Source organism: Molossus molossus, unplaced genomic scaffold, assembly GCF_014108415.1.
Source record: "Molossus molossus isolate mMolMol1 unplaced genomic scaffold, mMolMol1.p scaffold_m16_p_14, whole genome shotgun sequence".
Lineage (NCBI taxonomy): Eukaryota > Metazoa > Chordata > Mammalia > Chiroptera > Molossidae > Molossus > Molossus molossus.
The window spans coordinates 83,845,261-83,873,175 of NW_023425349.1; the positions used below are offsets into that span (position 1 = coordinate 83,845,261).

The 27,915-nt window shown below is 43.0% G+C and overlaps 1 protein-coding gene and 2 pseudogenes across 6 annotated transcripts in view; all 3 read left to right on the plus strand.

Annotated features, from left to right (window-relative positions):
* The first annotated feature begins 6,106 nt into the window (after positions 1-6,106).
* Positions 6,107-6,429, plus strand: LOC118629616 (annotated as a pseudogene).
* A 1,484-nt stretch (positions 6,430-7,913) lies between these two features.
* LOC118629355 lies at positions 7,914-14,028 on the plus strand (annotated as a pseudogene).
* A 303-nt stretch (positions 14,029-14,331) lies between these two features.
* Positions 14,332-27,915, plus strand: part of CDC14B (cell division cycle 14B) — an 85,029-nt gene continuing 71,445 nt past the window's right edge. For 3 of the 6 annotated variants that reach the window (XM_036261095.1, XM_036261093.1, XM_036261096.1), the window contains exon 1: positions 14,793-14,946. In XM_036261095.1, coding sequence (XP_036116988.1) covers positions 14,793-14,946 — 154 coding nt within the window. Of the gene's footprint in view, positions 14,947-27,915 lie in introns of all 6 variants that reach the window. The other 3 variants (XM_036261092.1, XM_036261091.1, XM_036261090.1) reach the window with 2 other exon arrangements.

A 27,915-nucleotide genomic window follows, 5' to 3' on the forward strand; every position in this document is an offset into this window, starting at 1 on the left:
CTGGGACTTAAAAAGCCACATGTGGCTCTGGCTGGTTTGGCTCAGCGGTTAGAGCGTTGGCCTGCGGTCCGGAGAGACCCGGGTTCAGTTCCCTCTAGGGGCACGTACCTCGGTTGCAGTTTGTCCCCGGCCCTGGTTGGGTGGTGCAGAAGGCAGCCACTCGATGTGTCCCTTTTACATTGATGTTTCTCTCTCTCTCTCTCTCTCTCTCTCTCTCTCTCTCTCTCTTCCTCTCTCTTCCTCCCACTCCATCTGAACAAAAAATGGAAAAATGTCCTCAGGTGAGGATTAAAAAAAAAAGCCACATGTGAATGTAATTACTGACTTGATGTAAATAAAGAATAGTTTCATATTTCCAAGCAACCTGCATACATCTCTCATAAGCATGGCATTCACTTTCTGCTTAAACCAATACAGCTTATTCTCCCCTTTTCTAGGCTGATGCTCAGATTTTGATGTTTCGTTTCTGGCAAGTACGAGGAGCCCCTGTGAATTAATTCTGTTTGCTACACAATGAAAATGGAGCAAAGAAAACTCTTTCAAACATGTATAACTCGTATATATTGTGTAATTAGGGGGGGAAATATATAGACACTCTGGTTGAGAGACCTGTGACCATAGGTAAACAATTTGAGCACTTTTTAAGGAAAGAAAATGTACCCACTCTCCTACTGTTGAGAAATTATTCTAATGTTGACAGAATCTGTGGGCTACAGTGGAATCACACATATGTCTGTCAAAAATCATAAAAGTCATTCTGTTTTAGGTCATTTGTTTTAAGATCAAAAAAGTAAGCCACACAGAGAGTACATAATAACATATATGATTGTATATCCATAGACTATCTGGATACATAAAAAAATGAAAACATTGTTCACCTATAGGAGGGCAAGTGGGTGATTTCAGCAAATCAAGGGGATGGAGATTCTTTACTATATATTACTTTGTTCTTTTGAATTTTTTTTTTTTTTTTTTTTGGTACGTGCCCCTAGCTGGAACCGAACCCAGGACTCTCCAGTCCGCAGGCCAATGCTCCAACAGCTGAGCCAAACGGGCCAGGGCTGTTCTGAATTTTTTTGTTTTGTTAATTCTCACCCAAGGATAGTTTCTCCATTGATTCTTATAAAGATTAGGAGGGAGGGAGAGAGAGAAAAACATCAATGTATATCTCTCACATCACTGGTTGTCTGCCAAAGGCCCCCTCATGGGGACAGGAATCCAACCTGCAACCCAGGTACTGCCCTTGACCAAGAATTGAACCTGAGACCCTTCCTCATGGGCTGACACTCTAACCACTGAGCACACCAGCTCTTTTGAATTTTGAATCATGTGGATGTATTACCTATTTTAGAAATAGAGTTATTTTTATAACCATTAATTATCCTAGTCATGGCACTATAACTTTCCCTGCATTATTTTATTCTAATTGGTTATAGAAGGTTCACATAAAAAAGCATACAGCAAAGCATTCTCATTGCTTTATAATCCCAGTTCTCATGGTGGCTGGGATAGTATCATTTTCTATTTCCCGCACACTAAGCAAATATGCTCAATCACAGCGGCAATCAGGCCAACGTAAATTAAAACAAGGAGACGCCATTGTCCAGAGGTGAGAGGCCTTAGGGAGGAAGTGCTGCGGGAGCCCACCCAGTGTGGGATGCTCAGGTGGTCAGGGAAGACCACTCATCGGCTAACACTTGAATAGTTGTGGAAAAGAGTACGAATTAGCTCCACAGAAGAGTTGTAAGGGCGTCCAGGAGTGGGCAAGAGTATGGTTGAGTGTCCTCCTGTGCACCAAAAGGTCATCGATTGGATGCTCAGTCAGGGCACATACCCAGGTTTCCCCATTTAAGGCACATGCCCAGGTTTCAGGCTCAATCCCCAGTAGGGGGCGTGCAGGAGGCAGCCAATGGATGTTTCTCTCTCACATCCATGTTTCTCTCTCCTTCTCCCTTCCCCTCTCTAAAAATCAGTAAACCTTTCTTTTTAAATAGTCATCTCTTTCTTAAAAAATATGTTTTTATTGATTTTTTAGAGAGAGAGGACAGGAGAGAGAGAGATAGAAACATTGATGTCAGAGGGATACATCCATCAGCTGCCTCCTGCAAGCGCCCTACTGGGGATCGAGCCCACAACCCAGGCATGTGCCCTGACTGGGAATTGAACCAGGACCTCTCAGTTCATGGGTCAACAGCTCACTCCACTGAGCCACACTGGCAGGGTGTATGTCTTTTTTTTTTTAATATGCTTTTACTGATTTCAGAGAGAGGAAAGGAGAGGGAGAGACAGGAACATCCATGAGAGAGAAACATCAATCAGTTGACTCCTGCACACCCCCTAATAGGGATCCCAAGCCCACAACGCAGGTATGTGCCCTGACTGGAATAGAACCCAGCAACCCGCAGGTGCACAGGACAAGTCCAGCCAGCTGAGCCACACAGGCCAGAGACCTTGTGTGCTTTTTAAATACCATTACCCATTGAAAAAAGTGGGCCTTCCTGGAAAAATAGCTGATTCTTGGGCAGGGGCAGGGAAAGGACAAGTTAAACTTGGAATATCTTGTACCAGAGAGTAGGAAAGCCCTAAGAAATTGATGGGCAATGCCAACAGGACACAGAAGCCAGTGTGATGTGGCACCCACTTGTCAAATCTGGGACAGTCTGAGCATCAAAATAAATAATGACAGTATGAAATTATAACTCACTGTCGCACACAAGAAGTGAAAAACTCATAATTCATCCCAACCATCTACCTACAAGCATACATATATACTACATACATACATACATACGATGTATGTACATAAAAGGGAGAGGATAGAAAGCCTTTTTTTTCTATAGAATGCCAATTAACAAATGTAGAGGACAATTAGAAAATCTTGTCTGCACCGTTACAGGAACAACTGATTCAGAATCATCAATGTGTACTGAATCATGGAAGTAGAAGTTTGTGACCTCAAAGTACCTCCCCACAAATTAATTGCAAAAGGAAAAATTATAACTTTACAATAGAAAAACCTGGCAGGCAACACCTTAATGAACCCACTGATCAAATGATCAAAGTTCATGAATTACCCAGAATGGGACAAACTGTCTTCCTGATCCAACACACCAAGGATGCACCATCAAGGCAGAGAACACCTGTAAGAATGCCCACACTGACGCTAACCATTAGAGAAAGGATTGTTTCCTGGGGCAGGAAAAAAATGCTATAAAAGACATTATGAGGACAATCGGTAAATTTTGATGATAGACTAAATTTTTTTTTTTTATCCTCACTCATGGACATTTTTTTTGCATTTACTTCAGGTACAGTGGGAGGGAGAGAGGGAGGAAGAGAGAGAGAAACATCGATGTGAGAGAGGCACATTGGACTGGTTGCCACCCACACGACCCCAACCGGGGCAGGGACAAACTGCAACCAAGGTACGTGCCCTTAGCGGCAACCGAACCTGGGACTCTGGTCCGCGGGCCGACGCTCTAACCACTGTGCAAAACCGGCCAGGTCTGGACTAAATATGTGATAACTGTATTGTAGGAAGTTAAGTTTCCTGAATTTGGCAATGACATTATGGTTATGTAAAAGAAAGTCCCTGTTCTTAATGACATACAGGCCATGATGTCTGTAATGTATTTCAGATGACTCAGGTATTACAGTTTTCCCCCTAAATGAACTTTTCCATAAGGTTTGAAATTTTATTTATTTAGTTAGTTAGTTAATCCTCACCCGAGGATATTTTCCCATTGTATTTTAGAAAGAGTGGAATATTTTTCCATCGTTGATCCGATGCTCTAACCACTGAGAAAACTGGCCAGGGCTGTTAAAACATTTTAACTGATGTCCTGGCCAGTCTGGCTCAGCAGGTAGAGTGTTGGCCCATGGACCTATGAGTCGCGGGTTCGATTCCGGCCAAGGGCACGTATCTCGGTTGCAGTTCATCCCTGGCCCTAGTTGGGGTCCTGCGGCAGGCAACCAGTCGATGTGTCTCTTTCACGTCGATGTTTCTCCCTCTCTCTCCCTTTCTCTCACTCTCTCTCCCTCCCACTCTATCTGAAGATAAATGGAAAAATATCCTCAGATGAGGATTAAAAAAAAACAAAAACATTTAAATTATTATTATTTTTTTTAATCCTCACCTGAGGATATTTTTTCCATTTATCTTCAGATAAAGTGGGAGGGAGAGAGAGAGAGAGAAACATCGACGTGAGAGAGACATATTGACTGGTTGCCTTCCACACGACCAGGGCCGGGGATGAACCGCAACCAAGGTACGTGCCCTTGGCTGGAATTGAACCCAGGATGCATTGGTCCATAGGCCGACACTCTAACCGCTGAGCCAAACTGGCCAGAGCATCAAAGTATGTTTTAATGTTATTTTGGCAGCCAGATTTAACTCAGAAGCGTAAGTTCTCTTTATATATAATATTTAATAGTGCACCAAATAAAATAATTAAATCAATGCATTAAATATAAAAACAGAATTGCTCTTTCTATACTGTTAAATGGCAATATGATTTTACAGATAATTTCTTATTTTTTTAAATATATTTTTTCCTTTATTGATTTTAGAAAGAGAGGAAGTGAGAGGGAGAAAGAAATAGAAACATTGATGAGAGAGAACATCGACTGGCCACCTCTTGCAAGCTCCCCACTGGGGATCGGGCCCACAACCTGGGCATGTGTCCTGACCAGGAATCGAACCAGCAACCTCTTGGTGCATAGGTCAATGCTCAACCGCTGAGCCAGCTGGGATACAGATAATTTCTTGAAGCAAACTGCCTATATTACACATCATTTCAGCCTGTGCTTGTGTCTTTTCCAGAGCTCCTAACTTTGGATAAACTAATTCACTGCTCATTCAAATCTGCATTTAAAAATACAAAGAGGAAATTAATGAAGAATCCAACTTAATCTGTTCATCGGTTTTGTGCTCTAGTATCACTGAAGAGGGAAAATATCATAAATAGTGAAAACCTCCCACCATTACAAATTTTAAACTATAGATCTGTGCCCTCCCTACTCCTGGTAAAATGGTGGATGAGAGTGGAGATCCAGGATTGGGCGAGGACGTCCTCATAGATGGGAAAACTCATCACAGAAAGACAAAAAAATCACCCAATATATTGAAGTTGGTAGCCAGTTCTCTTCCAAAGCCAGAAAAGTCTTTGTGGGAATTTTCTTCCCAGCCACGACAGGAGGTCGAGGATAAATTGCTTTGCGCTTCCACCATGACAGCAGTGCCTCCAAATCGATTCCTCTAATTTACTCCCACCAGTGTGGATAAGGGCAGAGTCAGACAAGAATGTCTTTCTTGTCCTGCAACAACTGGAAAGAAAAATGTATGTCAGGAAGGTGAACGAGGCTATTAGCTACTTCAGATGACCTGATTATCTCTACTGATTACTACCTGCCCAACCTGCTCTATCCTTCCACCACCAGGCCCCAGTGGGAGGCGGCCTGCTGCGCTGGCCCCGGGGCGGGGTTGGCCGGCAGCTGGATTTGGCCTGGCTGAAACACAAGGAAAACTCGGGGTTGCAGACAATTTCGGAGAGCCCAAGAGAGAACAGCCAAGTCCTGTCTGAAGGAGAGGGCAGAGATGCCAGCCAGCAGAGCACACCCCTCCGTCAGGGGAGGGAGATTTCAGAAGCTGTGAAAGGGGTGTCGGTGGCAATGGAGAGCAGAAAGCAGGGGCGAGGGAAGGGGGGACAGATGGTGGTGGCGAGGGGAAAAGCGCGTAAGCCTGACTCAGGGAACACACTCCTGTTGGCATGACTGGTACTTTTAAAAGGCCCATTGACAGAATAATATTGAACGTAAACTGTTTCGGAAAGTTAATTTTAAGAATTGAAATTAAAAAATAAATGGCCTGCCCTGGCTGGTTTGGCTCGGTAGTTAGAGCGTCAGCCCACGGACCGATGAGTCACGAGTTCGAGTACCTCGGTTGCAGTTTGTCCCCGGCCCTGGTCGGGGTTGTGCGGGAGGCAACCAGTCGATGTGTCTCTTTCACATTGATGTTTCTTTCTCTCTCCCTCTCTTCCACTCTGTCTGAACAAAAAAATGGAAAAATACCCTCAAGGCTTTGCGTGCTGATAGTGCTCTCGCAAGCATGGTGAACGTTCCCGAAACCCGCCGGACTTTCTGTAAGAAGTGTGGCAAGCTTCAACCCCGTAAAGTAACACAGTACAAAAAGGGCAAGGATTCTCTGTATGCGCAGGGAAGCGGCGTTACGACAGGAAGCAGAGTGGCCATGGTGGGCAGACTAAGCCGATTTTCCACAAAAAGGCTAAAACTAGGAGGAAGATTGTGCTGAGGCTTGAATGTGTTGAGCCCAACTGCAGATCTCAGAGAATGCGGGCTATCAAGAGATGCAAGCATTTTGAACTAGGAGGAGATAAGAAGAGAAAGGGCCAAGTGATCCAGTTCTAAGCTTCATATTTTATTTTATGTGACAATAAAATCTGGAGGATATGTTCACATCAAAAAAAGAAAAATATCCTCGACTGAGGATTAAAAAACAATAATAATTAAAAAATAAATAAAAGGCCCATTGATTCTATATCTTGTTTTGGGTGGTAGTTGCATAGGTGTCTATATATAATTTTAAAACTCACCTATAATTTTGAAATAACATCCAAGATCACAGCTTTTATTGTATGTTAATTGGACCTTGATTTTTAGAAAGCCCATTAGGCCTGGCCAGTGTGGCTCAGTGGTTGAGCATCGACCCATGCACCAAGAGGTCACTGGTTTGATTCCTGAGCAGAGCACATGCCCAGGTTGCAGACTCGATCCCCAGCAGGGTGCATGCAAGAGGCGGCCAATACATGTTGATGTTTCTATCCCTCTCTCTTTCTCCCTCCCTCTCTCTCTCTAAAGTCAATGAAAAACATATTTAAAAAAATAATAATAAAGGAGCTTCCCATGCTATTAAAAAAAAAAAAAGTAATAAAAAGCCCATTAGAAGTAGATACAGCAGGAAATTTCTGTAGCTGACATTACAACTTTACCACACCCCCAGAGCTTACTCGGAACACAAGGTCAATGAATCTTCATGAGGCCTCCTTTCCACTTGTAAAAGTGAGGTGATGAGAGACTGCATGCCAAAAATCTGGACTGAGATAGAAAGGAGAGTTTAATTTCAAAGTTCAGTTGGGCCTCGGTGTATATAAAAGTGTCTCAGAGGTAGTCGATTCTGCTTTTCGGCCAGACTGTAATGGATGTAATTTCTTTTGCACCAGTAGGCCTCTGGGCATTGTGAGAAGCCAGGAAGAGAAGCTGAAATTAGCCTGGACAATCATTTAAAATACAATCTCCCTGGTGAACCAAAGAAGCTGAGAAGTCTGTGTTTAATGAAAAAAAAAGTTTGTATTCTTTATTATGGTATAGGCTGTACCTTCTAGTAACAATGGTAGGATACAAGAACAATATACAAAATCAGTAGCTTCTCTGTCTACCAGCAATGACCAATTTGAAAGTATATTGGGGGAAAAACACCCATTCACAATTGCAGCAAAATCATATAATTCCTCATAATAAAACTATGACGTTTTACTTACTGAAGGATATAACAGAGAACTTAAATAAATGGAAAGATAAACTTTTTCCTTTAAATAAAGAAATTCAATATTTTAAAAAATTCCATCAGAGAATTCAATATTGTAAGTTCAGCCCTTGGCTGGTTTGGCTCAGCATTTACAGCGCCGGCTTAAGGACCAGAGTCACAGGTTCGATTCTGGTCAAGGGCATGTACCTTGGTTTCAGTTCGTCCCCGGCCCTGGTCAGGGATGTGTAGGAGGCAACCAGTGAATGTGTCTCTCTCATATCAATGTTTCTCTCTCTCCCCCTTCCTCCCACTCTGTCTGAAGATAAATGGAAAAATATCCTCGAGTGAAGATTAAAAAAAATATGTATATATGTATAGTAAGTTCAGTATTGTAAATATATCAATTTTGCTCAAGTTAATCTAGAAATCAAATGCTATGCTAGACAAAATCACAGTAAGAACTTAAGAATATGTAGGAATATAGAGAAAAATTGACTCTGATATATGAAAAATTTCAAACAGAAAAAAGTAGGAGGACAACAAAAAACAAGAAAACATTACTTGGATTCAATAATTCTTAGTACTTTGTCATAGTTGCTTCATAGATAGACATAGATAGAGTCAGATATAGAGTACAATTTTACTGAACGATTTTAATAACACTATCAATAAATTCTTCAGTATGTATCTTCCTAGATGTATGTCAGCTTGGGCTGCTATAGCAAAATACCATAGAACAGGTGGTAATCCTGTTTGAGGATATGGCATTGGACAGGACATCCAGCCCAAAAGGGACCTCCCCCGCTTTGTCAGATAGGCCTGCTACCTTCGGCTCAACAGCAAAGGGCTATTCTCTATAACTGTCTGCAAGTGCCTCCTGCCATTAACCAGTTCACCCAGGCCTTGCACTGCCAAGCATCTACTCAACTGCTCGAGCTGGCCCGTAAGTACAGACCAGAGACAAAGCAAGAGAAAAAGCAGCGGTGGTTGGCCCAGGCTGAGAAAAAGGCTGCTGGCAAACGGGTTGTCCCCATCAAAGGGCCACCTGTCCTTCAAGCGGAGTTAACACTGTCACCACCTTGGTGGAGAACAAGAAGGCTCGGCTGCTAGTGACTGCACATGACGGGGATCCCACCGAGCGGGGTGTCTGCCCGCCTGCCCTGTGCTGTAAGATGGGGCTTCCCTATTGCTTATGGAGGGGAAGGCCAGGCTGGGCCCCTAGTCCACAGGAAGAGCTGCCACCGTGGCCTTCACACAGGTTACCTCGGAAGACAAAGGAGCTCTGGCTAAGCCGCTGGGAGCTATCCGGACCAATCACAACAGACGTGATGAGAACCGCACATATAAACAAGTACAGCACCTCAAACTAATGGGGAAAAGATGGGCTATATAATTTAAAAGTGTTGGGAAAAAAATAGATCTTTATTTCATCCTATGTCCTCCAAATATATCCCAGGTAAATTAAAGAGTAAATATTATAACATCTCTAAAAGACATAGAAGCAAATTAAGAATACTTTTAAAATATTGGGACAAGAAAAAAAAAAGACACAACACCTAGAAGCCTTAAAAAAAGATTAGTATTACTGATTTGATGTTAAAATTTTGTAGCAACATGAATAGAGTAATATGACAAAGAATATGTAGATAGGTACTATCAGCGAAGGTTGGGGGCCTGATATCCAAAATATAGAAACAGCTACCACCTATGTAAAAGAAAAGGAAAACAAGCAAGTGAACAAAGAATATGAATAAGAAATTCTTAGAAAATACACTGTAAACATCAAATGAACATTTTACAATGCTTGCCTTTACTAGCGAGATAGCATTTTTGTTTTCAAACTTAAAGTACTAATTATATCCAATGATTTCAAGAGTATGGGAAGTCTGGGCCGGTGTTGGTCAGTGGTTAGAGCTTCGGCCTGTGCACCGAAGTCTCAGGTTCAATTCCTGGTGAAGGGCACACACCTGGGTTGCAGGTTCGATCCCTGGTTCCGGGGCACAGGTGGGAGGCAATCAACCACATGAATGCTTCTCTTTCTCTCTCCCTCCCTCCTTTTCGCTCTCTCTCAAAATCAATGGAAAAAATATCCTCGGTTGAGGATTAACAACAACAAAACAGAGTGTGGGGAAACAGGTACAAACAAATATTGTCGGCTCTATCCTAATGTAAAAAGTGAAAACCCTTTGATAGAGCAATTCCATGTCCCATGAATATACACTCCTTAGGATACTCATTCAGCATTGTTTGTAATAGCCCCCGCCCCCAACACAGCCTTGGTGCCCAGCCCATCCACAGGAAAATAAATTACAGAAAACGTACAAGGGAAACCTACGCAGCCATTAGAGTAAATGAAGAGGTCACAGGGCTGACAAGGAAAAATTTCAAGATGCAGCATTAAGTGGGAAAAAAAAAAAGCAGTTCCCAGAACAATATGCACAGTATGAACCAATTTATGTTCTTTTTAAAAATCTGTCTTTTTATCGAAATACACACTGTTAAGGATGGTTTCTATGAGTGTAGGATTGGGGTGTAAGGGTGAAGGAGAACATCCATAGTTTTTATATATTTCTGCTTTTTATTTAAAATAAAAAGAATGCAGTCACATGTTCAGACATTATTTGGTCATTTGGGATAAAACCAAAGAGAAAGAAAAATTTCTTACTCAAGAATCTTGGAAAAACAAAGCAAGAATCTTTGAGGTTCAAAGCTGTTATCACAAAATAAGACCTAGATTTCTGAAGGTAACCAGGAGGATGAGGACAAGCATCCGTTCAGTCCTGGTAGAAGCGTTCAGCCAAGGAGAACATGTGTCTTGATCATCACGGATCTCTCCAGATTACTAAATTCTACTCCGTTGACACACTGCTATCTGACAGTATATAAATCCGTGCCAGCATTTCTCTAAAGGTCAACGACAGAAAGAGTTCTGTACTGCTTGCTTGTTCAGCCCCCTGAGCACAGGCCTCTCTGGCTCTGGGTGAAAGCATTCTCCGTCATACTCTGATCACAAGAGTCCAAAGAAGCAGAATGTTCACCCCCTCCCCACCGTATCCATTACTACCATATTTTATTTTTTGTGGGGGAGGAAGTGTGCATAACCAAAAAACCAAGTTAACATTAGGGATTTTGTTTTAAAAATCCACAATTATAGCATTTGGTCTGAGGTCCCCCCCCAAATGAATGGAAACATATGACGTTTACACAACTCTAGAGGTTATTCAATTTCAAAAACCCACCGGCAAGCAAAGATCCCTTTGAACTCTGTTCTCTATTTGTGAAGAATGGTTCTGACCCCAAGAAAGAGCCATGGGTTTTCCAACCAAACTCACTGTGGGACCTGGGATAAGGGATAAGGACCTGACCTGTCAAATGAGGGATTCCGTACCTATAATGAGAACAATAACATCTGGTACTTGTGCTCCCGCCCTGACCCCCCCCCCCCCCCCCCCCGCCGCCCAGCATGTGGTCAGAGCTCAGTAAATATTCATTATTTTCTTCCTGCAATTCTAAGAGATTTTCAGTCTCAGGGTCAGGAACATGGGGATTTCAGATGAATACTGAGATTACCAGAATATCCAATGAAACGCAGCCAATTTTTCTTAAATATGATAGTGAAGATTTTAGTGTGTGTCCCTTTCCCTTATGCCTGCCACCTAAGCGCTCTAGTTTTTACCAAATTTTGATCTTAAATTATCTTCAGAAAATTAGAGCTGTAATCCACTGATTCCAGAATTTATATTATCATTTGAAACTTGAGCATTACATATCTATTGACCAGTTTCTACAAATCTCCAGGTAAGATTTCACATTTTCAGACTATGAGTTACCTGAAATATACATTTAAGAAAATGCTCCGTAACAGTTTTCCTTTTGGGGTGAATGTTACCTGGAACTCCTCCTGTCCTTTTGCTTTTCTCTGGGCTGCCCACAGTGTTGAGGACAACAGCCAGCTGCATCTGTCCTCTGAGCTCACACAGCTCAGAGAGAAACAATTCAGAGTCCCGGAGTGTTTAGGTTCTCACCCATCCCTGCCACTAATCGGGTCCCAGGTCCCCACTGTGAAAGGGCAGCCTTGGACCAAATATTGTCAAGGCTCTTCCAAGCTCTCAAGTTCTATGATCAATGGTCAGACAATGAACAACAAACCCACCAAACAACCATGCAAATTCTATTTCCTGTGGCCACATTCTCAGAGCCAAGAGTCACCTTTTTTGGAGTGCGGGAAGACTCAAATTGTCCAAGGAAACTGCCCCCAAAAAGCAAGCATCTGTAAGAAGTAGTATTTTAGCCACTATCTAAACATGACCTAAGAACAAAATATAAATAGGGTTTAAAACTTCAATATGTATACTCAGCATATGGACTTCCTTTTCCCAAGAATGGAAGATATTTCTGCATAATTATAAAATGTAATCATTTTTTCCTCCTAATGTTATACTAACAAAACCGTAAAAGTATATATTTGTAAAATGTAAAAATGCTTAAATAGCATAATTAGCTGAATTTAGATTTTTTTCTTTTATTGAAAACATGCATTTTGTTAGAATTTCTAGCCCAAACACTATATTTGAAGGTAAAAGAAAAGCGAGTTGATATGAGTGAACTTCTTGGCACTGTAGTTTTAGTTTGACATTTAGGTGTCACTCTCAAATAAATAGAATGTCATGCAGTATTTGAATTTCTTTCATTCTAGGGAGCCAAGTGGACAACTCCCATGTAATACTGATTCAAAATAGGACCTACTGAGATGTTAACTCCACTTACTGTGGTGATCATTTCAAAATATATACAAATATCAAATCATTATGTTGTACACCTGAGACAAATATAATGTTATAGGTCATTTATACCTCAATAATCAAAACAAAAGCCAACACTTATTCTTGTAAAATCCCAGGTAGTTTGGGAAAGGGTGGACTTTCTACTGCTGAGCTCCTAGGCCAGAGTGAAAGATGGAATTGAAACAGAGGATGGACCTGGGATCTGCTTACTGAAGTCACTTGCCCAGCACTTCATAGCCTTGAAGTCTCTAGCTTCTCGGCTGCCCCTACACTCAAACATGTAGACCATTTTTAAACTGCAGGTCTTCACCTATTTCCCCATGGGGAATAGGGAAAGGATGGACAAGATTACTGAACTCTGGTCTGAGTGGGTGATCTCTACTTCCACACTGTGCCACTGAGACTGTCAAGCAGAACCCTCTGCACCCAGCCCCCTTTCCTCCTTAATGAGCAGTGCTTAAGGTAAAGGCCTTCAACAATAGAAGTCAAATAGCCCATCCCGGAGGCTCTCCATCAAAATTTGCACTTCAGAGAGGCTTCCTGGGGACAGACACAATTCACCTTTCTCTTCTAGAAGCCAGCAGTAATTTAGGAACAGCAAGATAACACGTGAAAATGCTGGCCAAAAATCAGGAATAGTTTGCAAGACGTAGACTTTTGGGCTACCAAATGGAAAGACTGTCCTCCAATCTTCTCACTCTTTTAGATGCTACCAGGGAAATTTGTTTAAAGGCCCTGCCAAATAATAGTTTTGGTTAAGTTCCTGAGAGAGTAGGTGTTACTTCAACCCAATAGAAAAACAAAGGACTAGGACTACAGCTTGCAAAATAAAAGGATATTAAAAGATCAAATTCAACACTTGCTTCTTTCAATACTTCAATAATCTGACCCGTAGACACCTTAGGTAAGAACAACATAGCAGCCCTGGCCAGTTGGGCTCAGCGGTTAGAGCGTCCGCCCACGGACCAGAGAGTTCCGGGTTCGGTTCGGCTATGGGCATGTACCTTGGTTGCAGTATGTCCCCCACCCTGGCTGGGGTCGTGTGGGTGGCAACCAATGCATGTCTCTCTCACATTGATGTTTCTCTCTCCCTTTCTTCCTCTCTCTCTCCTGCTCTATCTAAAGATAAATGTAAAAATAAAGAAAAAATAAAAATAAATAAAATTCCTCTACTTTAAAAAAAAAAAGAACAACATAGCAATTAGACTATAAAATTACTGAGTTAATGCGGGTACTGGATTCCGAGATGAAGAACTAAGAGGTGCAAACCATTATGGTAAAAAACCACTATGGAAATACCATGTCTTCCCCCTAGTTTTATCCACTCCTTGAGGAGCCCTTGTTTGTTCTTTTTTAAAAAAATATTTTTATTGATATTTTTAAAGAGATGGGGGGGGTCTTTTTGTTGTTCCACCCATTTATGCCTTCATTGGTTGATTCTTGTGAATGCCCTGACCAGGGACCCAAACGCAGCCTTGGCATATTGGGACAACGCTCTACTCAACTGAGCTGCTGGTACTTTTTGAATGCTATGCTAGGTCGATAAAGAGAGCGTCGCTGACAATAGTTCGTTAACTTCTGAAACCAAATCTACCTTAAGTCTATGTAGGTGGAGACAATTTCATCAGTCCAAGCCAGAAGCCACGGCTGAAGTCCTCCTCCAGTTGGCGCGATTACAGGGAAAGCCAAGAACTCCGTTAAAGAACACACATGCCCAAGAACTGGAGGTACGGACACGGGCTGTGTGAAGCTTGGGTAACTCCCTAAGAAGTTGGGAACTGGGTGTTGGCACTCGGGGAACATGGAAGAAACAGTAAAGTTGGGGCGCTGGCGGAGTGTCGCCCGCACACTTTTATCTTTTATTGGCGGAACCACTCAGACTTTTCTTTATGGCGTCACCGGGTACCTGCCTGTAGAAAGGCCCCCTCTCCGTGACGTCACGCCCCACTGACCAATGAAAGGCCTCAGTCTGTGGGCCCCGAGGAGGGTTGTGGGCCCTTTTTTGTGAATGAAGCTCCACGGAACAGCCCTCCTGGGGTCCCGGGCGGCGCGGGCCGCTGTACTCCGGCGCCTCCGCAGCAGCGTCCGCGGTGGGCGCGCGTGGTTCCCCGAGGCAGCCCCGACCGCCCGCCGCAGCACAGTCGCCTCCGCCGCGCCAGCGGGCTGCGGGCACCTGGGGGCCGGCTGGGGGGCGCGGGCAGCGGCAGGAGGCGCTGTAGCCAGGGCTGCGGCGCGGGTCCCGCGGCGGCCGCAGGAGGGAGCGGGGCAGGCGCGGTGGGCCCGGCCCCTCCTCCGCCTTCTGCGCGGCCGCCTCCCGCCAGGCTCCGCCGGCGCCCGTCGTCCCCGCAGCGCCTCTCCGCGCCCGCCGCCCGGAGCGCCCGCGCGCGTGGCTGGCGGGGGCCTCGGTGGGCGAACGGGCGCGCGGGGCCATGGTCGTGGCCCCCTGACGGGCCGCGGCCGCCTCCATGAAGCGGAAGAGCGAGCGGCGGCCGAGCTGGGCCGCCGCGCCCCCCAGCTCGCGGCGCAGCCCGTCGCTGGGAGTGAAGAAGAGCCGCAACTCCACGTCGCAGGAACTGCATCGCCTGGACCAACCGGACGACCTGTACCTGGACATCACCGGTGAGCCGGCGGACGAACGCGTGGCGAGGCACCCGGGACACGCGGCCCCTGCGCGGGGGTCCCACCCCCACCCCCTCCCCCCGGCAGTGGAGGCGTCTCCATCCCCCCACCCCCAGGCAGTCAAGGTACCTCCACCCCCACCCCCATAAAAGCCCCAGCCCGCCACACCCCCTTCAGGAGCCTGGCGCCCGGGGAGCGCCCCCCTACTCCTAGTTGCCATCTGCGTTTGTGGCGAGCTGTAACTTTATCCCTTTGGCCACCTCCTGCCCCAGCAAGGTGGGCCGAGGGTCACCTTCCTAAATGGCTCGCGTTAGCTTGGTGCCTCGGGCTTTTTCTAAGTTCAGGTTGATACCACTTCCTGGGGTTGCCTGCCAGGTTGGCCCTCCCAGGAGCCTGAACCTCAGAGTCACCCCAGAGGATTCCCCGAGCGCGCGGAACGTGCCCGCACCGGAGCAGTTTGTGGCGTTTGCCAAACCTCCGCTGCCGGGTAGGAAATGGAGTCCCGCCTGGGGCGGCGTGCCCTGGCCGGGCGCGACAGCCATCTCCCCGCCCCGGTCCTCTGTGCACCGCCCTCTCCCCAGCGCGCGCACGCGGTCATTCCCCTCCCGGGCTTTAAGAAACAACATGTCACGTGGATGGCATTTGAACCCCGTCAGCATGCTCAATGCCCAGAGTTGTCACTTTTGAGAAATTACAGCCAGACACAGCAGGTAGAAAAGCAGCCCGTTGATAGCTGTTTTATTATTCGTGCTCCTTGTACAGTTCTCGAAAGCTAATAAATCGAATTTGGCAGCTGTTGAGTTTGCCAGGATTGACACTGAAGCTTGTGAAGGCTTCAGTCGTGATAATGTATGTGGAAACGCTTTGTAAACAGCACAGCCGTCCACAGTTTTGAGGGAATTTGCAGTCTGTTTAATGTGGTGCGTGATTTGTAAACCTTGGCATGCCTGGGGTTTTTATAAACTTAACCACCCTTGGCCATTGATGTACCAGGTGAGCTTGGAGTGGTCAGAACATTAATTTCGTAACCGTTCAAACACAGAAATGTAGAAATTATTTTCTAGGTTGATGGACAGTTGGAAACTAAGGTCCATTTTTTTTTTTAAGCCAGAAGGTTTCTCAGCATTGGTGGGTGGCCCTTGGGAACAGAGGAATAAGGAGGAAGTGGTTACCTTGAGTCCCTGTCGCTGCTGTCACCTGCCTGGTCCATGGTAGTGCTAGCGCTGTAGGCGAAGCTAGCTAGCTGAGGATGAGACCAGGTCCCACCACGATATGCACTCTGTAGAGATGGCCCCCCCAGGAGGGCTGGAGGTGGAGGACCCACACATTCCTCATGCCTCTGTTATTTATACCTCTTCAAAGTAACTTTGTTTAATAACATTTAATTTTAGGGCAAGTAATGCATTTACATGGTACTGAACTCTAATTCTAAAGGTGCACAGGAGTATGTAGTAAAAAGTTGGTCTCAGCCACTGGGTATTCTTCCCCAGAGGCAATGTATGTTCCTAGTTTCTTGTGACTCCTTCCAGAAATAGACTGTTGTAGACACATAGATATTCTCCACCATTCCCAGGCATGTGGCATACAACATCTTGTTTTGCATGTTTTTTCTTCACACTGTTTCTTAGCAGACAGATTGTTTTCCATTAGTGCAGGCAAAACTGCCTCATTTACTTTTCATTACTGCTTAGGCCAAAGTAGAAATGGTGTTAAAATCTAAAACCATGAAAAAGTATATGTGGATTTAAGTGTACATATGTTTTAGAGCTTGTTTAGACAGCTCCCTGTTGATGAACATTTAGATTGGCTCCAATCAAAAAGGAAGTTTTTGACAACAAAGTCATTAGAATAAATACTCCTCCTCCTTCATTGAGAAAAAAATGGAATGTGGTTGGCTTTCCTAAGAGAGTGACCAATGAATTAACTCCAGAAAATACCACAAGCAGAATATTGAGGAAGGAGTTGGCACAGTATATAAAAGAAATACGCAGTTATTTGTTATTTGGCTTAGGAGCCCAGATGAACGGAAGGCTCCAGTCTCAGTGTGAGATCACCTCAGGGAAGAAAGGAAGTCAACTTTCCCTGGGATTTCACCAGGTGTCCCTTAGTGACAGTCTTGGCTTCCTGGGAAAAAAAAAAAAAAAAAAATGCCACTAAACCAGTCTGTTTTGGTGTGATATACAAGACAAAAATAAAGTGACTTTGGGTGCTGTGTGTGGATTACTTTTTATTGGGCTTGTAGGGAAGACTTGAGGCCTCATCCTCAGCAAATGGCAACCTGGTCCCTTTCTTGCCAACTTGTTTTCCCCTGATTGCCTTATTAACTTGAAAAGCAATGCATGCACGTTTTTTAGAGTCGAACGTTACCAAAGGAGATAGATAGGTACAGTTCATTTCCTTCCCTGGTAGCATCTTCTTTCGCTTCAGATTTCTGTGCATATCTGAGTTTTTACAAATTGTGCCATACCAGCAGGAGCAGTCTTCTTTTTAATGCCAGCATGGTATTGCATTGTGCGGCTGAAGTGTGATTTATTTAATGGTGATAAATAAATGGTTACTTGGGGATTTTCCAGTCCCTACTTACAAATGGCTATGGTAGCATCAGTGTATATATCTACCTATATGTTTAACTGTATCTGCAGAGTAAAATAGAGTGAAGAGGCTGGCCAGAGTATGTATAGGTTTATTTATTCATCAGTGGACATTTTTGGTAATTATGAATAATGCTGCTATGAACATTCATGTACATGTTTTTGCATGGACTACATTCTCAGTTCCTTTGGATATATACCTAGGAGGGGAAATGCTGGGTTGCATGGTAACTCTATGTTTAATCTTTTGAGCAACTGCCAGACTTTTTTTCCAAAGTAGCTGTACCACCAATATTCCCACCAGCAGTATACCAATTATTCCACATCCTTACCAACACTTACAAAATTGTGACAATTTTTTCCCCCATTTGGGTTGGTTTATAAAAATTAATGCACATATCACTTAAATACATTAAAATTTTTTTTAACTTTAGTCCCTTGACATTTTTATGTTGCCTATTTTATCAGTAAATTGAATTCCCATTGATTCCAGGATATTTCATGTGTGTACATTTACTATAGAATGCCAATTTCATGTCTGTAGTCCTTTGTTATGTGTTCACTATTGTTTAGTGTCCAGTCAGCCACCTGGCTGCACTGGGCACTTTTACTCGGAGCAGACTCTTGGGGCTTTTATTCCTACCCCATCCCATCAGGGCTGTTATTGACCATTCACTGAGTTCTTGCCATGTGCAATGACATGGATTTTTACCTGAGCTGTGTTCCTGGTGCAGTTTCAGTCATAAATACAGTATAAACTGTATCCATTAATGCTAAACAGATGCCCATTAGAGATATCATCAGAATTAGTTGTTACTAGTCAAGGAAGCTGGGGGAAGAAGGGAGGTGAGGAAGGTTTTCAGTTGAATTTGGAACTAGATAACTCTCAAGATGGGAGAAAGACTGAAGGAAAAAATGTTGGGCACAGCCAGGTTTTTGCTTTTCTTATGGACCTTCTTGTGGCCAGAAGTCGGAATCTTTTCAATCTCTGTGTTCTTATCCCTTTAAATAGGGCTTTCCATAAACGTGCTCATTCTCCTTTCCCTTTATTAATACAGGAAAAAAAAATTTTAAAGACTATAACACTGCAGAATGTGTTTGATAATTTATAGGATTGATTATTGGTACAGAACTTCAATTTATTTTTATTTTCTTGTTTTTTAAATTCCTGACTCGTGAAGAAAATTGATAACTGCTGGCTAAAAAAGATTCTTGGTAGTTTGTCTTAAATTTATTATTATTATTATTATTATTTTAGAGAGAGAGAAAGGGAGAGGGAGAAAGAGAAATATCGAAGAGAGAGGACATTGACTGGCCGCCTCCTGTATGCCTCCCACTGGGGATTTGGCCCACAACCCGGGCATGTGCCCTGACTGGGAATCAAACCGGTGACCTCTTGGTGCATGGGTCGATGCTCAACCACTGAGCTACACCAGCCACACTGTTTTAAAATTTTTTTTAAGTTTTCCTTTTTTGGTGTCTGCCATGATATTTGTACCTTTTAAAGAGTGTCTATTTGTAACAGTAAATCATTTTATTGGAGACACTGTAGTTGAGGTCAGCATTGTCATCTGAAAGCACTAATTAATGGTCTTGGATACTCATCAAATAAAATTAAATAATACAACACTACCTCCTCCCTCCCTTTTTTAGGATTTAAAAAAAAATCACGATATCATTAAACAGGACAAATGTATTCATTAATTTAAGAAGTATTTATTGCATGCTTACTATGTAAAACAGTTATGTTTGTTCATTGTTTGCAGTGATAGAAGTATATTTTCTTGATAGAAAAGGAATACTATTATCTGGGGCACGGGTTCAAGGAGGAAATACATTCATTTTTCTTCATGAGTGTCATGTAGTAGATTATTGAGTTTCAATAACTGAAGCTCATCAAAGTATGTATTATTCATTTTTCTTGCTTATGACTTCTATACTTACTTTAAAATTTGTGCTTAATGTGAACTAATTTTCTTGATTTATGTGCTTACTTAATTCTTCAAAATCTTTACTTTGGATAGTGTCCTGTTACCTGCTTTAAGTATAAAAACCTTAGGCATTCCACCACCACTCACAGACAAAAACCTAACACAGTTTTTGTAGACATGAAGAGTGGTTGGACATGTAGATGAGGAAGGGAAAGTGGACTGACTGGCTTGCAGAGATAACACTAATGCCAGCAGTTGCCAGTCAGTGCAAACTCTAACTTCTCTGTGCCTTGGCATGGAAATGCATTTCCCCAGTTCCTACTGGGATCGGGGAGGGTTGGAATGAAACCACATTGTGGATTTTTAGGATGGAATGACATTTCTTGCAAGTTTGTGAGAGTCTCTAGGGATCTCTGAATTGATGGAACAGATGTTTTGTTGTTGAAAGAATTTCAGGCAATGATCTAGAAATATCACAACCATCCACTTTTCCCTCTGAAGAAGCCAAGACCAGTGATAAGTAAGTTTGGCCAAATTGATGGTTTCTTTTTGGGCAAGCCACGACTACCTGACTTTTCTTCTTTCTGACAGATAAAACTGTCACACAGAGTTGTACAGAAATGGTTTGTTGAACACCGACTCGTTAGTTCTGCGCTACTGAGGCTAGTAGAGTGTCAATTCCATGCTGCAAAAGTACTATCTGTAAAGTTGAATTTAGAGAGATGTGTAATTAACCTCGGGAATTTGGAGAAATAAGCAAACCGAGTACACAGTTCAGGTCCTCCAGAGCTCGTGCCATTTTCCAAATTGGCTGTCACCACAGCCCAGGTTTCCCCTATATTTCATTCATTCAACAAATGTGTAATGAATACTCTGCCAGCCTTTTTTTTTTTCCCCTCAAGTGCTAAAAATAGGTCACTGTTGGAGATAGTTCTCTGCTCTTATGGAGTTTGTTTTGTGTGTTAAGTGAGGGGGAAAAGACTAGGAGGGCAGCGTATACAGTAAGCATATTGTGTTTGAAATTTGGGGGGAGGAAACACTTTGATGGGTAGAGTTTTTGCAGAGCTAATTCTCCGGGGTAGGCATGAGGAAACCAGGGGAAGCTGGTGTCTGCCCACGCGGGGGTTGAACACAGCCAGATTATTAATAACCTTTGAGCCGCAGTTTTCCCATCTGTTTAAAAAGTGCTCAGCGAGGATGAAGGGAAGGGGGTGCGTGTGAAGTGCCTGGCCTGCTGCCCCGTTGACTGCCAGGGCCCCGTCGAGGTCCTTCGCCTTGAAGTGGGCCAGCAGTGGGCCAGGATGGGGACACAGCGCAGACTGGGACAGGCGTCCCTGCTATGAAGGTTTCTAGCTCAGAAGCAGACATTTCCCCGAACGTGTACTTGCACAAAAGGTTCGGTGAGTCAGCAAGTGAAAGTGCAGTGTGTTTGTTCCTCTCTGCTTCTAAGCGTGACCTTCATGGCACCGGCGGGGCTGGCTCCCTGTGTCAGCAGCAGAGGAGGTGTGGCACCTTGTTGATTTGTCTGCCTTGTGCCTTGGGGAAAACCGGGAGGTTTCTCTTTAAAGATTCTTTGTAAGAGGAAGAATAAACCCAAGCCCTTCCTTTGTGTTTGAGGCTATTGTTATATATTTTATTATGCTGAAGGGTTTGTATGTTGCCTAATTTTAAATTGCTGCTAAGCTTATTGGGGGGAGGAGAGTTAGAAAAGATGCAAAGGCCTCATGGGAGAGCCTCCTGTAGAAGGTTATAGAAAATAAATATTAAATTATTTACTGAGAGAATATGAAATTTTTAGAGTGGTTAATTTAAAGCATGACTGTGCTGTAATACATTCGTTTTAAGAGAGTATTACACAGATCCAGCGATTTGATTCTGGTGGTGCATACTATTGGCAGACAGACCTTTTTTATTTATTTTTTGGTGAGGGGGTTAAAACAAATTGCCTTTGAAAAGAGCTTTCCATACTTAATACATAGCATAGAGACCCAATGTATTTGAATATATGGCTGTTGTACATAAATAAGAAATTAAATCTTTAAATCTTTTTTTTTTTTTTTTATTATGCTGGGGAAAAAGAATTTTAGTAGCCAGTAATGTGTTTTCCTTACCAGCAAAGGAGTATTTTTGATCTTAGTAAATCCTTTCAGGTCTTTCACATCAAAAGTACTTTTATAATTATCTGGAAGTTGAAATGAAAGCATGACTAGAATGGTTATCTGATATCTCAAAGCCATTCCTCACTTAGGACAAGCTCCTTCGTGAGCGAGGTACGTAGGTGCAGGGGCTGTTTTGGGCAGAAGTGGAGAGATCGTATTGGTTCAGAGGAGTTAACCAATCTTTCAATATTGTTTCTTTATATTATTTGGTTTTTAGCGTCTGGGGTTGGTCAGTTCATTTCTAGAAGTGCTGTAGTAGGCAGAGATTACCTTCTAAAACATTCTCCAAGATAAAATTGATTTTAACATCCTAAATTCAAGGATATTGAACTGGAATGTGTACGTCTCATCTGGATTCTGGAGTTTATGTGGAAGTTTTACGCCTCTCTCTCTCTCTTTTTTTTCTATAGCTTTTCATGGATACTGCACCAAAAAAGGTATTCAGATCATCAACTCTACTTTGCAGTTCTTTCTGATTTTTAAACTGTAGATTTAATCTGTCAGTTGTGATTCTTGGTTCTGTCCCTCCCTGTTTGCTTGTCTTAAATATTTAGTCTTAGGTAGCGGATTCAGTTTTTTATAACTGTAGAGTATCTTTTGTATGTTTATGACAAAGTTGAAATTTGTCTTTATATGAAAAGTTTTGTTGGTTTTTGTGTCCGAGTAATGCTGTAAGTAGTTTCTGCGATATTTTATTGGGTGAATTATGAATGCTATGTTTCACATGGTGGATATTTTTGGTAATATTAAACTTGCTGTGTTTTAATTGAACCTCACTTTTGTAGGCTTTTGATGGAAGGATACTTATAATGAGTTGTTTATAATAGCTACTCTCGATTCTCCTTCCCCCCAGGCTACTTAGTTATTTCTAGGCATTTCTTTGCTTAATGGGCAGGCTTATGTCTTATTTACAGTGTTTGGCAAGAGGGAAATGTCATGAAATGCCAACCTGAACTTTGGGAACAGGGAAGCTCTTTTATATTCTATGTTTCTAAAGAATTTAAAAAAGTATTCTGATTCCCTTTGGTTTTCAAGTTCCTCAAATAAGGCCAGAACAAATCTGAATGGCCCCATATGTGCATATGTTTTCCCCCCTAATTTAAAAAAAGTTCTGACTTTATTTTCTTGGTCTTTTATCCAGCTCCTTTGATTCTGAGTATAATTTATATTCCAGAAGAACAGTTCTCTTAGAAAGCTTTATTCACCAGTCGGTTCAAAGATTGGGTCTCATCGTCTTTGAGTCTGAAAAGCTGAGAAGTTAGACTGGGTAAATTCATTCTAATTGTGTAATGTCACATACTGAATTCATTTTTCCGGTAGTTCACTTTTATACTGTTAAAATTTGGTTGGCAGTGTACTTTTCTCAAAAGAAAAACATCTTGTTCCTGATGTCAGTGGTATTTGTTGTTCCTTCAAGTTCTAATTTGAAAGTAAGATTACTTTCTTGGCACAGCTACTTAATTTATGACATTGATCTTTTTATACCCAATCCATAATGCTGTAATATCATTACAGATTCTGAATTCTGCAAGGCCCTCTATTTTAGAACCATCACAGCTGAATCATTCTCTGCATTTCGCTCATTTATACTCCCTTGGATTTGTATGAATTGTGCTATGGAATTCATTAGTGCATTCATTGAACAAATATTTATTGAGCAACTACTTTGAGCAAGGGATTGGGCCAAGTGTTATTGAGGAAGGAAAAAGGGGATGTGAGGATTTATAAGCATCTGCTCCTTATCCCTGAAAGGCTGAGAAGGAATAGACTCTTAAGTCATCATCTCGATGAAGACGGGTAATGAAGGAGTCAGTCACTATGTAGTTTTGTTCTCTTCTTCATTGAAACCGTGTCAGTTTGAGAGAACTTTGTAATGGAAATGTCACTAGATAATTCCTACACAAAGTGAATTAATTTTTTCCAGTATGTAGTGAGAATAATTTGTCTTATGGTGTCTTTCTTGTGTATGCGTGTGTGTTAACCTTTAAAAGAAACCAGGGGAAAAAACTTTATTTTGTTATATAACTAATCAGATAGATGATAGATAGATAGATAGATAGATAGATAGATAGATAGATAGATGTATTTGTGTGTGTGTGTGCGTGTGTGTGCATATAGTTAATATACTGAAAACCCTATCTACTAAAACAGAGCCAAAGTGAAAGGTCTACATTCCAGTTAATTTTATCTCTAATTTGAATCTCAAAGTATCCCAGAGGATATAACTTAAAATGAGATACCTTGTTTATTCTTAAGAATACATTGTTTATTGGTGAGAAGTAATTACAGAGCACCTTTTAAACCTAGTGTTTCTTCTTAAATTGAAGCACTAAAGATGAAGCTTGTTAAATATTTAAGAACTAGATTTGTGTGACGAACTGAAAACAGCATTCTGATTTTCACATTTTTTTGTAGGTGCCGAGGAAGAATTGCTTTGGCACGAATGTATAACAGAATTAATATTGTGGTTTTTTATTTTGGGGAGCTGTTCTCAATCTGCTCGTGGAATTTTTTTGTCGTATCTTGTCATTGGATTGCTTGTTGGAAGCACCTGATTCCTGAAACTAACTGCAGCATCTTAACATGCATTTCTTTCTGTTTTGACGGTGAACTGTCAGAAAAGCTTAGAATTTAGCTAGCAAACACAACTGAGATGGGATTTTAACTCCACTGTTAATACTCTGGTCTAATTTTAAACTGTTGTGACCGAAAGGGCTTGAAGCACAAATTCGCTCAGGATATGCTCGAGTGCATTTTAGAGTCTCGTACTTACAGTGGCCGCTGCTGGCACTGCAGCAGGATTTCAGGCTTGCCCTGGTCTCTGGGCAGGGACGCTGGCACCGACTGCGAGATTCCGTCTACACCTACATCCATGTCCATGTCACACAGAGGAGCTGATCTGGGAAAGTCACGGACACTCAATAATGGGTACCTCTGAATGAATGGGATCTTTGGAAAGGAGGCTTGAGCTACCATTTTAAAAGGTTCTCATACTTTCCTCCAGAACCAGCAGGAACTGTTCTTGATCACTGTAACACAAGTCTCTGCTTTCCTTCCTCCTGACGGCACCTCTGTCCCTAACGGTGCCGTGTGTGTGACGGCTGGGACTGGGGATAGGCTTGACCCCAGCATGGGGGAGATGTCCTTCTATCCTTTTCATACCCCCCCAGACCTGTCTCACAGTGGTCGTCTTAATTCTGCCAGTAACAAGCATCAAGACTTGGCAACCTGAATTAAATAACTTTGTTCCAAAATGAAAAAGTATTTACTAAAATTTATCTTATTTAGGAAAGCAGGGAAAGGACAATAAACCTTAAAGCATTTTATTTATTTTAGAGACGGAGGAAAGGATGGGGGGGAGAGAGAGAGAACATCGATTTGTTTTTCTGCTCATGTATGCTTTCATCGGTTGATTTGTGTATGTGTCCTGACCTGGGATCGAACCTGCAGCCTTGCCGTTTAAGGACAGTGTTCTAACCAACCAAGCTACCTGGCCAGGACCTGATACACATTTCTAGAGGTTAAATTTGGGGATTTAGAAGACAACCATTTCCAGGCACAGTTCTTTTTCCCTAATTTGACATTTCGGGGAATTTTAAAAATAAAAACGCAGGATATTCTACAGGTTAAGCAATAAACGTGGGCTTTTTTCAAAAATCAAAGCTTTGGGTTAAGCACCCTATTTTAAAATTATTTCAGAAAACAAATATTCTAATATAGAGAGATTTATGAATTAAATTACCAAGTTCTGTTGCCACAGAGCAATTTTTCAAACATGTTTTCATTGATTTTTTTTTAGAGAGAGAGGAAGGGAGAGAGGGATAGAAACATCAATGTGAAAGAGAAACATTGATTGGCTGCCTTCCACACGCCACCCCCCTAACCCAATCCCCCCCCCCCCCCCAGGGTCAAGCCTGCTACCTAGGCTGTGCCCTGACTGGGAATCTCAGTCCGTGGGAGGATGCTCAGTCCACTGAGCCACACTGGCGGGGCTGCCATAGAGCAATTTTTAATGCCAGTTTTTTGTGTACCTGTTACATACCCCATATAACATAACCCTATGCACTTCTGCTTTGTTGTAATTATATTGTCTTCAAAATATTTTACTAGGGATAAGTAGGCAGGTGTAAAACTGCCGTCATTGTCTTGTTTAGGGCTCTCCCGAACACACTGAGTCAAGGACTCCAGTTCACCCCTGAACGACAAGTGGCATTAGCAGCACCTGCTCCCATGCCATCAAAACGAGTATAACTTTTGACCACAGAACTTAATTGTTCCCTGGTATCTGTGGAAATTGTTCAGGACCCGCTTGGATACCAAACCCACAGATGCTTAAGTCCCCTATATAAAATGCCCTCAATCAGCCCTGGCCAGCTTTGCTGAGCGGTTAGAGTGTCGGCGCGGACCAAAGAGTCCTGGGTTCGATTCCGGTCAAGGCCACGTACCACAGTTACAGTTCAGTCCCGGCCCTGGTCCTGGTCATGCAGGAGGCAGCCAACTGATGTCTCTCTCTCACTCTCCCCACCCTCCACTCTACTCTATCTGAAGACAAATGGAAAAATATCCTCAGGTGAGGATTTTTTAAAAAATGCGCTCAATCATTGCCTGCAGTGCATCCTCAGACTCCCAGCCACAGATTGAAAACAGTACAGGTAGCTATTGAAAAAAATCTGTTGTAAATGGACCCATGCAATGCAAACATGTTGTTTGAGGGTCAGCTGTACTTTCTTTGGGAGATGATCCTAGGATGTTCTCAAGGGGGAGCTGGGAGATGAGCGGGTCCGGACAGGCAGGGTATAGAAGGCTCATTGAAGCAAGCTACTCGTCTGGTAATCTGGGAGCCAGAAGAGAACAAGTGAGGGTCCAGGGGGCTGGGGTACCTATATATACCATTCGCTTGAGGGTGAGAGATAATTTTTAAGTGCTGTGAGAGTGGCCAAAATGGACTTCATAGTCCTGGAAAGAAGTGTTGGTGCAGTGTTGGCAAGTGTGCCCAAAGGAGGAGGGCCCTGGGCGCAGCTGTTACAGTGCCTCCTGCGGCCAGTTACAGTATGGACTTGTTCCCTGTGCGCTTAGGCTACGACTGTATGTTTTCAGCTAGTTGGCACTTGGCCATTATCCCCAGTTGAGTGTGTCATTGTCTCTGTTGTGTCCTGGTGGGGCATTTTTGATAGCACCTGTTGAGGACAGAGAGAATAGGAATGCAGGTGACAGGGTGGGTTTGCCGGAAGTTGGCTCTGCAGTTTCAAGAGGCCCTTGCAAGGATTTGCCCAAGAAACTAGGTAAAGATCAGTGTGCAATTAAGGATGGTTGAAAGTGCTTTGATTTTTATGAAACGCTTTATAAACATCGCTGTTGCTTGGAGGTTTGACTAAACAATTGTGTGATTAGCATCTAAAAGAACCAGGGGCAGAGACAGTCCTGACTTCAGTGAATGTGGTGACTGGGGCAGCTGAGCCCTTGTCGGTGTGGAATGTCAGGACTGCATCTCCATGGAGACGGTGGTCCGCGCAGGAACTCCTCATCCCCAGCTACTGGGCCTGCCTGTGAAGTCAGCCACCTCGCGTCATTTACTTCTAATAAGGCCAGATAACAAGTGTTAGGTGCTCTGGGGAATATTTCAAGATAAATAAGTCTACTGAGTACATGGCTCAAGAGCTTATAATCTAGTTACCATATGTGGGTACAAAGTGTCACGTAGATTCAAAGTTGGGAGATCACAGTTTACAATATGTGGTGTAAGTGCTGTTTTCTTACCTTTTCGGATGCTTTCCTCCTGTTACTAGGCCTTGCACAGTCTCTTTGCATTCTTCTTTGAAGTAATAATCCAGTCTGCTCCTGCCCTTTGTGGAGGGCAAATGCCCTGCTGCTCACCTTGTAAGAGGTGGACTTGAACAATGGAACAATGCTGACACTTGACGTGAGACCAAGACTCAGTAGCAAAAGCCTTGACTTGGAAAGCATTAGAAATATTTCTTCTTGCCCTGGTTGGTTTTGCTCAGTGGTTGGAGCATCATCCACAGACCAAAGAGTTGTGGGTTCGATTCCGGTCAAGGGCAGGTAACCTCGGTCGCCGGCCCCGGTCAGAGTCATGTGGGAGGCAGCCAGTCGATCTCTCTCTCTCTCTCTCTTTCTCTCTCTCTCTCAAGATAAATGGGAAAAAATCCTCTGATGAGGATTTAAAAAAATTTGTATTTGGCCCTGGCTGGTTTGGCTCAGCAGTTAGAGCGTCGGCCTATGGTCTGGAGAGACCCAGGTTTGGTTCCTGCTAAAGGCACGTGCCTCGGT